Source organism: Alligator mississippiensis, chromosome 6, assembly GCF_030867095.1.
Source record: "Alligator mississippiensis isolate rAllMis1 chromosome 6, rAllMis1, whole genome shotgun sequence".
Taxonomy (NCBI): domain Eukaryota; kingdom Metazoa; phylum Chordata; order Crocodylia; family Alligatoridae; genus Alligator; species Alligator mississippiensis.
The window spans coordinates 2897146-2912390 of NC_081829.1; the positions used below are offsets into that span (position 1 = coordinate 2897146).

Sequence of the window (15245 nt, forward strand, 5' to 3'; positions counted from 1 at the left end):
CTCTTGCACAGGTGATTGCTTTAAAAATAGACAGGCCACAGTAGCAGGCCACACAGACCTGCAGGTGCTGCGAAAAAAGGCTGAAATAACCAAAACAGATTTCCAGGAGCCCGCTCTATCCTGGAAGCGCACAACTTGCCACAGGGTGGACCGGGCCGCTCGGCTCCCTCCGCGCTCTCTCTACAATAGGCTATTGTGTGGAGGATAATAGGCCATTCTTCATAGCAGCAGAAGCACCTTCTAGATGGCTCATCATCATCGGTTGGTGCGAGAGAGACGGAGGAGATCCGTTCAGAAGCTCTCTGCAACGCATTCCTCTCTAAATCCTGAATGTTTCTGAAGTCCAAGATTGAAAAATCAAAGCTTCTGCTGAAAAACATCAAGGTACTGTCCATCCCATGCCCTGCGCTTCAGGGAGAAGTGGGACAGGAGACGTGGGGAATGAAAAAGATTCAACTGGATTCTTACTAAACACCTTTGGGACGTTTTAATTATTTAGGTTTATAAAAACCTATTAAAAAAAAATAGTGTGATCATCTGTAGGCTCTACTTGCCTTTGCCAGACCTTCGCTATAACAAAATGCCCAAATACAACCAGGGCAAGCATGCGTCCCCCTGCAGCACGTTGTTTTCCTGTTACATTAGTTAAGCTCCCAGGTTGGGAAGACGTCGGTTTTGTGCATGCGGTTTGTCATTTGTTAGGAGGCAACTTTCTCCTGGTGCTGGAAGTAGGGAAAAGCCTGGAAAGGGAAGTCTGCGCCCCTCTACACCCCATGCTATGCCGCACCCCTTTGGGCGGTTTTCTGTGCACTGGGCGCGGAGCAGAGCCTCGTCTGTTCTCCTGCATCCCTTATTACTAGCCTCTAAGATCAGCAACCAGAAGACAAGAAAGCTTCCACTGTAACTGCCAATTGTGTTTTAGCCTCCCACGTGTCACCCACTGGGAGCCAGGTCTACTGGTCTGAACAAGGACGATGTGCGAGCAGCTACAAAGCAGAGTTCTCAGGCTCCTCCCTGAAGTGCACACAGCTCCTTTCGGGGGAAAAAAACTGTAAGATCTTGGTTACAAACTAAAAATGCTTCCAAGTCCCCCCGTGTGACACTTCCTCCCATCCACCCAGGCCCTGAAAAGTGGGTCCGACATCCCCTGCTGCAAAGAGAAAAGAAACAAAACGACACTGCTCAGGATTCAGGTCTCTGCTACATAACAAGTCCATATTTTCTTCCCTCCCCACCACAAGGAGTTTGGGCTTCTCTGTAGGGCCACTACTGACAGGGACTAATCTAGGAGGGGGACCAGAATGTGGGAAAGAGCCCTTGGTACAGTCTCCTTGTCTGAAAAGGGAGCTGAAAAGCTCATTCTTCCAGCCTGGCTTTAGACAAACTGGTAGAAGCTGCTGGCTCTAGCTGCAGTGCAGGGAAAGAGCATTTGGAAAGGAGGCTGGCAGGAGGAGGAGGGGCTCGGTGTCACACGAGAAATTTTACTCTAATTGCAAAAATAAACTGCTGTTCGAATCCACCTCAGCAAATCTAGGTGGGTCTGACTGCTGGGATGGAGCCTAGGTACACAGCAGAGAGGAGGAAGAGGAGGAAAGTGCTGCTGGCTTTACTACATTCCTGCAATGGGAGACCTTGCAAAACAGCCAGCACTGCTACCGCAGCAGCCATTGATTTTTCAGAGGTCGATACTCCACTCCCACAGATCTGCTCGGCAGGAGCTTTAATCACATCTCTTGCTTCTGCTCTCCGCCACCCCTTCTCCTCTTCCCCCTCCAAATAAAATGTAAAACAACCCCCACCTCCCCAAAAATGCTGAGCCCACCAGCACATCCCATGTCCTCTCCCCTCTCTGAAAACAGTCAAAGCTATACTGGCAGCATGAAGTAAGAGGAAAGGGTGATGGGATTCGGTCACAGAACAAGATGTCGCCGAAAGAAAAGCCCCACCGCGGAGGCCGCCAGCATTCTCCCCCCTCCCCAGGGAGCGCCGGGGGTGGATCTCTTCTGCAGGACCCTGGAAACCAGAGCGGCCAAACTCCTTGGAAGCTAGTTTTTGCTTAACCCTTTGAGAAGCCCTGCCTGCCCCCACCCCTCATTTTTACAAGGCACCCTATAGTGTTTAATTGGCATTAACATACCCCAGGAAATGTTCACAGCACTGGTAGAGGGTGTTTGTATTTTGGCTCTTTCCATTTGCTGGGGCAATTCTGTACTGGCCGGTAGTTAAATAAGGGTTTCAGCCCCAGCTGCTCTGCATGCTTTGCCGTCAGATAAGGCACAGGTCTGATGACCTGATCCTCAAGCGAGCTGGAGCAGAAGAGACCACAGAAAGAGCCCACGCAACTTGGGGGGTCGCCAGTGCCAACATCACCCAACTTGGGCAATTCCTGTTAGGGGATGCTCTGAGCCATGTCAGTGTGATCTGGAAGGAGAGCAGACCTGATCCAGCAGTCAACAAGGTCCTGGGCTAGGAGAGCATAAAGGAGAAAGTGGCAAAAGTTTCAAAGGACCAACCACAAAAGGTCTTCCAAGACCCATCTCAACCCTGTATCAATACGCAGGAGACACAGTGTCTTCTGCAGTCAAAACCCTCATCATCTGCAAAGATACTGTATATAAGCAACAGGAAAGTAAGCTGCTGTCGCTATCCCCAAGGACACACACGAGTTCCCAGCCCCACTTCCTCCTCATCTGCACGGCATTCTCCATCCGTGATGTGTTCAATCCAGACTCCAGAAGCATTTAGTCATCTCAGCATGTGATTACGCCACCATGCCAACCATCCAAGTCTGGATGGGCAAAGAAATGCAGTGAAGCCAGGAATTCCGAAAACGGGAAATATGTAAAAGGCTCCTGGCCCATGCTGCCAATTTGGAGAAAGATCACACTAAAAGACTGGGCTGACAACGCTACAATGGGCTCCAACAGCACTGAAACTGCGACTGCAGCTAGAAAACTCATCTTGGGAGGTGGGCGAGGGTGAAAAGAAGAGAAAGATTGTTTGGGAGTTTGTAAAAAAAAGGGACAGGGTTTCCAAATGTGTTGGATGTTTATAAGCCAGACAAAGCTGGCATTTCTTCCTGTGGACCAGGCCACCAAAAAGAGGGCGCTGCGTGCCCTGCCCCCTTCTCCTTGCCAGCTACAGCCTCCAGGTAATTAATGCTGTAGAAAGCCCCGAAAGGGCTGCTGCTGCACTTGTTATGGGCATCGAGCTGTGTGTTCACAAAGGCGGCACTTTCAGGCTGAGATCCCTGTGCTTCTGCTGCTGATCTGGAAAACTGAGGCTACACTTAATCAGTGGGCTTTCTCCTCCAAGCTGATGGGGAAGGAGAAGAGTGTGTAGAAGACAAAAAAAAGTGAGCATAACCATGGTAACTAGGCCCCTTCCACGTGCTGACAAATGATGGCTGCTAGCCCTCGAGGTCAGAGGTTGTCAGAACAGTCCATTACTAGAAGTCATTTTTTGCCATTTCAGGAAACTCCGTCTCATGAAGAGGCTTCTTCCTTCCTGGATAAAGACCCGATTAAAAATAACAAAAATCAAGCGACACAACTTCTCCACTCACCATGGAGGATGGGTCTGAAGCCGTGGTGCAAACACAGCCTTCACAAGGCAGCCTCTGCCTCTACAAGTCGGGGCTGGATGGACAAAGCCTTAAACTTGCCCTGCTCCCCCATAACCAAGGGCTGCAGGGGATGAGGGAAAAAGTTTTTCTCCAGCACGCTTTTGACACACGTGTGTGCATTAGTTTGCTGGCACATACAGGAAAAGCCTGCTTGTCGTTTGTGAGCTTAGGAGAGGCCCTACTAAGAAGGTACCAGCTCAAGTCAAACACCTCCATGTGTCCCTTCCCCACCCGGTGCCCAGAGAACAGAGCAGGTTGCAAAGAGGAAGGTCAAGTCACTACAACTTCTCCTTGCCCCTCCTGCCTTTTTTCAAGCTCCAGTGAGCTTATGCTTGCGAGTTTGGGGGGGTCTTTTGCTGACGGCAGTCCTCTTAGCACAACGCACCAGGCTGCCAAAGAAAGAAGTGAAGTTGTCTCCACCTGCGGTAAAAAGGGAAGCCAGTAGCACATCTCCTCCCTCTGAAGTGACCGACTTTGCTGGAGGGGCTTTAACATAGAGGGTCATGTCTCAAGGAGCACACTAGAGAGGTTCCTCTCATCGGGTAACTAAATAGCCACACACATCCAGGATATTCTGGTTCAGTGGGCGAGTGTGATGGAGAAAACGGCCCATTGTTAGGAATCCAAGATGAGAACTGGTCATCCTGGAGCAATTTCCGGATTAAACATTGACCCGCCTGTTCAGTATAGCAGGGCCTGAAAGAGCTGCAAAACCAGGAGGAAACGAGCACGCCTCTCGGGCAGCCTGCGACTGCCGCCCAGATCGGCGGCTCCAGAGAGGAGATGGCTCATTTCACGTTTCAGTTAATTCTCTAACTGAAATTGTTCCTACAAAACCGAACGGCTCCGGCAAGGGGAATCTGTGTAACATACACAGGCAGGAAGCAGAGCTGAGCCACTAGCGACTAGAATAGAAACAGGAAACGGGCCCGGGACCGAGCATAGAGCAATCTGCTGCAAGCACAGGCATCCGCGAAGCAGGCTGCATCGGTGGCTCAGCGCAGCATGATTTATAAACTGGAAGCTGATTGGGTACCGCTCCTAGCGAGGAAAGAAAAAAAAAAATGCACAGGGTTGAGCGTTGCTCTGCACAGCCTCGGCTGATACAGCAGTGGGGGTGGGGAATTTCCTTCTGAGCACCAGGTCACAGCAGCTTCGCTCAACATCGGAGGGAGGGGCGGGAGGAGAGGCATTGCCACATGGGCAAACAGCAGAGCAATCCCGAGAGGCTGGGTCACCCGCAGAAAGCGTGTCGCGGGAGTGACCGGGGGCCCATGATACTCGTGTTTCTCGAGCCCACGCTGGGCAGCTTAGAAATCCAAACTCTGAAAAGCGGAGGACTCCAGAACAACTGCAAGGGAATGGGAGTCACGTGAGCATGGGGGCGAGGTCTTAGGAGAATGCTTGAGGCACCGCGGAGAGGGAAGATTACAAAAAGATTCATTCAGCTCCTGCTCTCAGCACAGGCACCGCACATCAGCATAAAGCTGAGCTACTCCGATCCCTCAAATGTTAGCGGTCAGGAATTGTGCACCTTGGAAAAATGCTTGGCACAGAAAAGCACCTTCTCTAGTTATTTCCACCATGCTACAGCACCACTGCAGGCATGTGCCATGTTGCTTTGGTATTTGCAGCTTGCTGGACCCCGTTGAAAAGCACAGTGAGAAATAGGAGCTGAAAGTCCAGCAACAAAGTGAAGCAGGAAACCCAATAAGGAAGGAAAGGCTGGGGGGTTCACCGTTAGATTCAGCAGCAAATATTTATTGTCCTCCCAAGTCACCAGGCTGACTCAAATTCTGAGAGCTGAAAAATCAGACAGGGACATTTCCTCCACCTCCAGCAGCCTGATCCATCCAGGCCCTGACTCTGAAGATTGGAGACTCCAACAAAGGTAAAACTGCTAAGGGCGGATCAGCAATTTGGTCTGAGTTGGTTGCTGCATCCTCTTCAGGCATCAACAGAAACAGCTCAGAGCCCCCCAAAGAGCTGGTGGCAAACAAGCAATGGGCAGAGATGGGTGGGAAACAGGTTTTCTGTCGTGCAAGAACTGAGATGAAAATAATAAAGATTCCCACCCTACATGGTAAAAAACCAAGAGCCTACACAAGTTTTCACAAAAAGCCTTGGACTGGTATCCCCCCTACCCCAGCAAGTCATAATCAACCAGCTGCTGGAGTGGAAAGCTTAAATCTCTCTTGATGGAGCCGTCCCACTTCACATTCACTGACACAGGGACTCAAACCTGGGCAGGGGCACACTAGCTGCTTGTCTACCATAGCCAATTTTGAGAGTATCTTCTGCCCTGCCCTTGGAAACCTCTCCTCAGCTTCAGTTTTGTCAAAACCGGCACATTCACGCAAACGGTTTCAATTCTGACAAATCAGTGCTTTCCACTGAAACACCGCTTCACAGAAAACCCCCTGACCTGCTCCCAGACCACGCGCAGCTGCTAAATGCCAGTAGCAAAGTGGTTCTACTTGAACACAGTCTTCAGGGCAAGCCAGACCCAATGCCGCGACTAATGCTTGGCACGTGGGCAAGTTATTAATGGCCAGACATGGCACCTGTTTTCCAAAGCCTCCGAGCTGACAGGGACTGCACTAGGTTCCTTTCTGATGGCCAAGGAGCGAGACACGGGTGTGCTGAAACGGCAGGTTTTGCCAAGACTCCTCCCGAGTCAGGTGATGGCCAATACATTTGTCCTGTTTGCTTGGAGCACCCCTCCACCACCTCCCTCCTCATCTAAAACCAAAAAACAGTCAAATGCACTTGCAGTTCACACCTGGAGACCTGGCACCCTATTTCCTCCTCTGGGGGCCAAGCTACCAGCATCAGAAGCCAGGTTTATGAAGATGAACCACTTGCTGGACCCCACACTGGTTGCTGGGCATACTGGGCTGTCCCCTGCACTCGCTGCGGTCTGCTGGCACACCACAGCTGCACCTTCCCTGTGAGGTTTGGGCTGTTAACTTGTCTGATTGGTGAAGGTAACTCCATCATAGCCAGAAAAGGAGGCAAGTTAAACTGGTATTCGTTTCTCCCTGAAGACTGTCATAAAACTGTACTTCAGCATCCTGACCCTGCTCACACAGTGCACTACTTCAGTGCCCAGCCTGAAGAGCCACCACCAAAAAGCCTGTTCACCTTCAGCAAACTAACCTGAACCATGGGAGGCTCCTGAAGGTATCCTACCCCTCTAGACAAGCACAGGGCTTGTACGCCGACTGGCCAACATGGAACGCAGGTGCAGGAAGCCAAACTCTGAACTGGGGGGGAGTTTCTTTCAGAGCAGAAAACCAAGTAGCAATTTAGGGCTACAGGAAAGGAAGGGCAGTCTACACTTACTGGAACATGACACAGCGGTACACAGCTTCCCCAACTCTCCTTCCACCAACGACCAAGTGCACATGACAGCAATTACTGAGGAGGGTAGGGTAGCTAGTACAAACCAGCACAGCTCCAGCAATGCAACACCAGCCAGGAACCTTGCTCTCCATCCTGCTGTCATGCTCCTTTTACACAGCATCAACATGCAAGCTCCTTGGTGGGCCACCAACATCTCTGCTCCTTCAAACATTGGACCCTTCAGTTTCAAGATCTTTTTTCGTGCTAACAACTCTGTCTAAGCAATGCCTCTTATTTCCCACTGCTACAAATAAGCACGCAACCCCTTAAGGTGCTAAAAGAACTGCTTAAAATCAAATACTCATAAGTAAGAAAACCAACTTTTGAGACTTTGGGTCTCAACAGAAGAACACCAGAGAACATCAAGAGCCCTGGAGAAGACAAAGAAAGCCATCCCTTAAGAAATTCAGGAGCTTCTGAAGAAATGTTCCTGAAGAGAGGCAAAAAATGTCTCCTCTAGACTCCCCTTGGACACAGATGGGACACTAAGCTCAGTGTAGTAAGTATCTCGATGGCTGGTCTCCTATCTGGGAAGAAGGAGGAGAAATCAATGGAAGGGATAAATGAAACACCTGCCAGGCACTCTACACTTCCCTGCATCAGGTATTCGAACCCCTTAAGAAGCTGACGAGCTCACTCTGGAAGTATACTTAGGCAGAAAGAACTGAGACCAGACTTGTAAGGGTTGTGCAATATACTCTCCATGGGAGTAAGATCTTTCACGCACGAGAAAATTAGTACCTGTTGAAAGACAACTTCCATTCCCCACCTCCCCGCTCTGGCAAGTCCTAGTCAGAATATTTATAGCTCCAGTTGTAGCAAGAGGAAGGGGACAAAAGAAAGGATGCAAAGAAAGAGCCCTCTGACTGCACCTAAAAACTTTGCAGAAAACTAGCACCTCCTGATTAAAAACCAAACACTAGCTGTGAAGTACCAGCCGGAGACACCATCTTCAGATTCATTCTCCAGGGGTCGAGCTCCTCAGGAAGTTAAAGGCCAAATAAAACTGGAGGCTTCTTGCCTGGGAGAAGCTCTTGCTAAATTTCAGAGGCTTATCTCCTGGAAAGAAGAGATTTATACTCAAGATCATTCCATCTATTACATCCAGGCGCCACGACTATCCTCAGTTCTCCCGTGTGTGAGCAATCTAAGTTTCGTTGGGTTGCACTGTTAGAAGCTCCTCAGAAAAGTTCTCCGCCCAGAACAACATGAGGCCGTGGCAGGCACCGTCCTGGATCCTGAAAGGCCCCAGGGTCGTTAGCAGCTGCAGTGTATATACTTGCACTCTTTGGGTGCGTTTATAAGGGACACAGCAATGCTGAGCTAGACACAGGACATTGAAGCAGAGCATGCAGGCCACCGCATGTCTCGGCACATTGCTGCCTTGTGCCGTATAAACCTACGCCGCTTGGCCATTGTTCTGAAACGGAAAGACAACATAAAACTATTAAAACCCAGGGACATGTGGGCAAAATGTGGGAGACGAGACACTGTTGCAAGCGAGGCACTAGGTAAATCACTGATGAATTTCAGCCCCTCACAATATTCCCGTCTTTCAGATTCAGACGAGACAAAAAAATGGCACAAGGGCTGGTTCTCCAATTTACTGAGCAGACACCCAGAGCGGCACCACCCCTCCAGGTGAACTGGCCGCCCCTCAGACGGAGCTCGACAAGGCGGGCAAGAACTGTCGGGCTGCCTGAGCTTTCCTGTCGGTACTGCCAGGTTTGTGGTTAGTCTCGAGGAAACAGACGCTTCCTAAAAAGAGGGAAGACCTGCTAAGGAAACGCTCCCCCGTTTGTTGCCCAACGTTTCAATGGTTATACTTGAGTTATGCGTTACGACAGCCTCCAGACTTTGTTAAGATTTAATAAATGTATTTAATCTTCCTAAACAAAGGTACCCAGAAAACAGCAAGGTATGTTTTAGTCAGGGCCAACCTAGATGCAGCAAGTTAAGATGCTGCATCTCCTAGATCTCCCAGTTTCCAAAGAACACAGTAACTGGCTACTCTGCAAGTTCTTCCAAGCCCTTAGGAAGCAACCCGGAGGTTTTCAAACATGCAAAGAGCCCCACAGCTGTACTTTTATAGAAGGCATTTATATGACAATTTGGGAAAGTTTATTTGACTAAAAGCAGGGACTTAGGACTCCTCATGGACCAATTTTGAGGTGAACAGAGAAGAAAAATAATGCTTAGCTTCTATGGGAGATCTGCCTCCAGCCCTCTCAGTCAAGAACCCCTGCAAAAAGTCACTGCAAGAGGGCCAGCCAACACACACTTGCAAGGCCCCCCTGCATCACTGGTCCAGGATATGGTTGTTTGAGCCACTGCCTGATGCATGTCCCATTGTAAAGGACTAGGCAAGGAGTGAAGATCTTGAAGCTAAGATTACCAGTGCCCTTTGCATTAAAGAAGATGGTGAATTCTAGCATACACCTGGAAAACAGCGCATCCTGGGATGCACCTGGCTCTGGGGGGTAAGGACCGACTGATTCTCTTATGCTTCAGAGGATTTACTGGTAAACTCAGAGAGACAAAAGGTTGCAAAGAGGTTTGGCTGAAACGAAAGGCTGACAACTGTAGACGGCTGCCACAGATGCAAGACCTGAACCGAGCCGGGCTCTGGGTGCTGCAGAACTCACAACAGTCATCTTCAGTGCACGTCAGAAGTTAATCGAGGTCTTAAAATTCAGGCCTCTAACAAGATGCAGCTCCCACCTTCCCAAACCACCCCAACCCCCATACCACAAGTGGAAATCCTCTTTCAGCCATTTGAAGAAGGTGAACTTGAAAAAAAGGGTTCGTGGAGAAACCATATTTCACTATAGCATATAAGCATGCTTCCACTTGGCTGTGTGCAGGAGAAGCCACTAATTCCTGTGATCTGAATCAAAAGGAGCCCACTGTCTTCTTGAATCCTTCTAGCATCAGTCTACTAAACACGACTCCCTCCAGTTCAGCGTCAGGGCAGTTTCCTGAATTGCTTTCGTGCCTTTCACTTTCCCTATGCTCTAAGCCAGAAGAGGGGTCACATGGAAGGATCTGCAGAGTGGAAAGAAACATGCTACGGAAAAAGATTCTTCCCCACACCTCAGAACAACTTCCTTCTAGCCACCCAGGGGCCAAACAGAACCAACTAGATGATAAAAGGAAAAATATGCCAAAAACCCTACCCCGGTGGGCTATCAAACCTAGAGTCATTTCAGCATTTGGGTAACATAATGTCCCCCTGCAATCCAAAATCCTAGTTTGAAGGGTGTACCCACAGACCTACAAACTGGATTGTCTATTGAAGAAAGCAAAAATAATTTCTGCTACGTATACAGCTCATCCTCCTTTGACCAAGCCAGCTGCTGCTTAGGAAGAAGCTTTAGCCTCATGCTCAAGGGGAGGAAAAACCATCACTTCTACCTCTTACTGATTTGGAGTAACCGAATCACTAACAAATCAAACAGATTTCAACAAACCAAACTTTCATTCTGAGCTGCTGACATGGCTCTGTTTGGGCAGGTCCATCCAGGATTTTGAAGGGGTGGTTTCCAACTCTCCTCACTGGTCCAGGACATTTAAACCTGAGGTAGAACTCCTTTTGCTCAGTATGAGCCAGGGGACTGGATGTCAGTCAGACACATTTACAAACCATGCAAGTACCCGAGTGCTTAAGGCAAACTTAGCATGCGGATTTGGGGTGGGATGATACAGTCCTCCCCTGCCTGCAGCGGAAGGGACGACCTACAATGGATCTTCTTAACTCCATGACCTAAAAAAAAGTATTTTTTGCCAACTATTCAGTCCAATTGTACTAAAGGAGCACAATCAGCAATGCAATGATCCACTGACACAGAAAAGACACTAGATTTTTAACCAAAAAGTCTGAACTGGAATACAAAGACCCCACAAGGTCAGAGGCTGCTGTGAGTGCAATTCAGTGCCCTTCCCCAAGCTGGAACATCTAGGCCACAGTATTCAAGGGATACCGTGAGATCTGCTAGTTATTTAAGTTACACAGTCTCCAGCAGAAAGCTACATGGCTTAGGAGTCTCCAGCATCCCTGCTTCCATTTGCAGTACCACTAGTGCTAATGTATCCTACTGCACCTCTGCTTGTCCAGTCATTCACAGACAAGCTCACCACTCACCGGCAGACTGGAGGGTCTGGACTGAAGATTCAAGTTCATATCTTCTTGTCCTTTACTGGAAGCCATTGAAGGGGCAGATGATGCCTGTGACCCAAATGAGTCTTGAGATAACTCCTGAAACACACAAGGTAACACAGCACAGAAGTGAGACATGGGCTCTGTTATGAATTCATAAGAAGGAAGGTTTGTGTACCACTCAAGTACATTTGTTCAAAACGGGGAAGAGAAACCAAGTTACCACCAGCCCACGCCACCCAGGGGACAAGGCTAGCAAGGGACAGCTAAGCCAAGCTAACTGCCTAGCCCAAACATGATTCAGTACTAGCAGATCAAACATAAAAACAGTATTTCTCTAACACTTGCATACTACACTCTTGTTACATAAACTCTTAAACTTCCCGATGTCACAGCTTTTCTGTGGCAGATGCAGGGCTTTTCTTTTCTTAACCTGCATCATTTACTCACGTAATAAAGTTCACAATAGAAATGTGAAATTTGTCATCTGTAGGAACGTTTCTAGCCAGCTGCACACAGAAACATCCAACTGTTAGCAAGATCAAATGAAAACAAATTCACCTGAATGCAGCGCACCTTGCCGGCCGATTTTAACTGGTGACGTTTCTCTGCTTTTAAGTGCAGGGCAGGGCTTCACACCGAACACCTAACCTAGCCCATTCCCGTGCGTTTCTCTCTAGGTCAGTTTGCAGGCTATTCTGCCTTTTATTTGTTTTACAATTTTGTTAGTTTATAGGGGGAAACCACACCCAAGCAGCAAAGCAGCTACTCAGTGTTTCCTTTGCACATTTATAAAAAGCTTTGAGAAAAATCTTACACAAATCTTGGTCTGGGCTCCCAGAGCAGCAGGAAGTATAATTCCTTGAAATGCTCTGCCATGGTGATAAGCACAGTAGGTCGGTGGACCACGTGGAGACACTCTGCAGCCCCCAGTTTGAAAACCATTCAAATCAGGAGCCTTTTAGATTGGCAGTGCCAATCTACCACGTTGTGATCTTGAAGACTCTCTCTACACGGCCCCGCTTGTTTCTCCGTCACAGCTGGGAGACATGGAACTAGTCCCAGCGAGGAAGGTTGTACATTTAGTAGTTCAAACAATTCAGTTTGCATGTTTACAGAGCGTTTCAGTGGTTTTGAATACAGAGAGAACCAATTTATGCAAACCCTATAGGAGCAGACAGACCGTGGGAGAAGGCCTACCTGAGGAGGTGGGAATCGTTGCTGGGAGTATGCAGACTGCTGCTGCTGCTGCTGCGGTTGTGACTGAGGGTATGAAGAGGACTGCTGAGAGAGAGCTGAGGACGCTGTCTGTGGAGTCTGCTGCTGCTGGTAGGGTGACTGTGACTGCTGCTGGGTGTAGGGGGGCTGACTCGGTTGATGCTGCTGGGCTGTGGATGGCTGCTGAGGATACGGAGATGGGGACTGTTGATGCTGTGGCTGGGACTGCTGCTGGGAGTATGCAGGCTGGGATGACTGAAGCTGCGGAGGCTGAGACTGAGGCTGCTGTTGCTGCTGATAAGAAGGCTGGGTGTGAGGGGTCTGGGATGGGGGCTGCTGAGAATATGGAGGCTGCTGCTGTTGGGAATGAGGACCTTGCTGGTTGTAATATGGAGTCTGGCTCTGCTGCCCATACGCGCTGGGGCCCTGCTGTCCGTAAGGAGGAATCTACAAGAGAGGAGAGCAGAGTTCCAGAACACAAGAGCACACCCGAGAAGAAGCTTCTGCAGACACCCACAGAGGGCAGTTAATTGGGAAGATAATGGAAATCCCACCGCCCACTTAAATAAGCACCAGAAAAAGATCACTAGTGGGCCAGATTCCTTCTGGGAGAGCTTTACAACCCACGAAGACTTAGGTACAGTACTGACTTGACCAACCATCAAAAGATGGAGGGTTTGCTTCCAAGGTAGGCTTTTGTATGCTGCAGAAGTTCAACAGGAGCTGCTTGGACCAAGCAACCAACTAGCCCTGGAGCGGAAGTTTACACTGCTCCGGGTGGCAGCTGTATCTCCAAGTTAAAGGTTCATGGAGGCAATGTTTTAATCCATTAGCTGAGAGGTTCCCAACCCCCGGACCACGGCCCAAAGGTTGGCTGCCGGACTGGAAGCGACCGGCAAACTGCGGACCAGCAGCCAACCCTTTTTTGTACTCAGCATAGAAAAGGGTTGGCTGCGGGTCACTTCTGCTCTGCAGTATGCTGGTCTGCAGTTTGCCAATCCGCGGTCACTTCTGGTCCGTGGTCTAATAAAGGTTGGGAACAACTGCATCAGCTATCCTCCCACCCACCCTCATCTCTTCCCCTCCTCCCCCATTTTAATACTAAAAAGATCCATTGTCACCTCTCCAGAAAGCAAGGACTGCACAGAGCCTGTCCACAACGCAGGGAACCAGGCTACATTATAATACGCAGTCTAAACAAAAATGCTATTTTTCGCCTCAATAACTGTTGATGGGACAGAATTGAATTTGAAGATGGGTTCCTTCTGCACAGACAATAGCAAGCCACATTTCAAGATTTCATTCATCTAGCCAGGGAACAGGAGGCTACAGCGGGGAGGGGCTGAGGGGCTGCACGCTCTACCTGCTGTGCATACGAGATGCTGCCCATTGCACTTTGCGTCCTGCCTTGCATCGCCATTGGATATCTCTGGGGAGTCTGTGGCCCATATGGCTGTCCTGGATATCCATGTCCTTGCTGCGGCCCTGACTGAGGTCCCTGCTGCTGTGCGTATGGGTTACTTCCTCCATATGGCTGAGGTCTCATCTTCCCCATCTGATCCATTGGGCTTGATGGCTGCAAAGTAAGTTATGACACATGAGCTATATTTTGCTGGCGTAGAAAAGATTTCCCAAACGATCCTTCCACGCAAACAGCCATGAAGAAAGTGGTCAGCAGGAAAGGGCATAGCAAAGCTTCCAGCTGGCCCGCGCCTCCTCGGCTAATGAATTGCCGGCCGTCGCATTATAAAACACAGCATCAGTTGAGGAGAGGCAGCCACACCGGCCCTACAGAGACTCCCACCGCACTTCCCCAACTCAGAGGAATCTCTGCCACCTCGGCTGAGGCCTGCAGACACAGAGGGGTGGGAAAGCCATTAGGACAAACGAAGACCAGTTTCTAAATCTCACTAAGGGACTGAAGAGCAGTTGTTTCACAGAAGCCGCAAAAGGGTTTTTGCCCACACCATGAAGCAGTTCGGGGCTGCACGTATTTAAATAATTAAATTTGGCGCAAAAAGATACATTAACACGATACTACAGTTTAAAATGTGAACGCACAGAAGTCAAGAAGTTATGGTTCCTACAACAGTACCCCTTTGAGCAAAGCAGGTTTGTCTCTCTCTCAGTGTAAAGAATTCACACTCGTGCATTTGCACCGTTAACACTACCCCAACGGTTTATTTCAGTGCCCGGTGCTAGGGGTGCACAGCGATGCCTGCGAAAGCTGCAGGTAGGTGCGTTCTTAGTACGCATCTTTACACATGTGCTTTGCGTCGTCTTTTGACACTTCTTTCTACAGCAGTTTTCTTCACACATGTAACAAACCCTTCCTTATTAGCCATGAGGGCCAAGCCCAGAGCCAAGAGTAGAGTTTTACAATCAAAGTCTGCAAAAATTATGCAAGTACATGGGGTTTTTTTCCCAGGTTTGCTGTAAGCGCACACTCCTGAAATAACTTAAGCAAGAGAAAAGTTGGAAAAAATGCAATTTTACTCACACTTTCTAAACGCGTTATCTCTGCATGAAGAAAAGGCATAAGAAATGTCAGCCTAGTTTCCCTCAAAATACAGTCTGCAAATGAAAGCAGCTGCTCAGCCTAACCGAAGGCAGCACTAAAGACAGACTTTAGATAAGGTCCTTCATATTAAGGGTTTTGCTCGTGTGAAATCGGGCGGCACCAAAATCCACGCAGGGTCTTCAAGCTTCGTTGCTCTGGACCTGGAATCTGGATTTAGGAGAAATTGGCTGATTGTCTCCTGATGACTAACAAGAGACCCTCTTTATCTCCCCCGGCCCGTTCCCTTCCCGTGTTTGGTATTCCTACTGCTTCACCTTCTC

General features: G+C 49.1%; 1 protein-coding gene across 3 annotated transcripts in view; it reads right to left on the reverse strand.

Moving 5' to 3' along the window:
• ARID1A (AT-rich interaction domain 1A) overlaps window positions 1–15245 on the reverse strand; it is a 96909-nt gene that overhangs the window by 32419 nt on the left and 49245 nt on the right. For all 3 annotated transcript variants that reach the window (XM_059729498.1, XM_059729497.1, XM_059729496.1), the window contains 3 exons: window positions 13768–13980; window positions 12387–12851; window positions 11172–11285 (listed from right to left, as the gene is read on the reverse strand). In XM_059729498.1, coding sequence (XP_059585481.1) covers window positions 11172–11285; window positions 12387–12851; window positions 13768–13968 — 780 coding nt within the window. In that variant the 5' untranslated portion in view covers window positions 13969–13980. The remainder of the gene's footprint in view (window positions 1–11171; window positions 11286–12386; window positions 12852–13767; window positions 13981–15245) is intronic.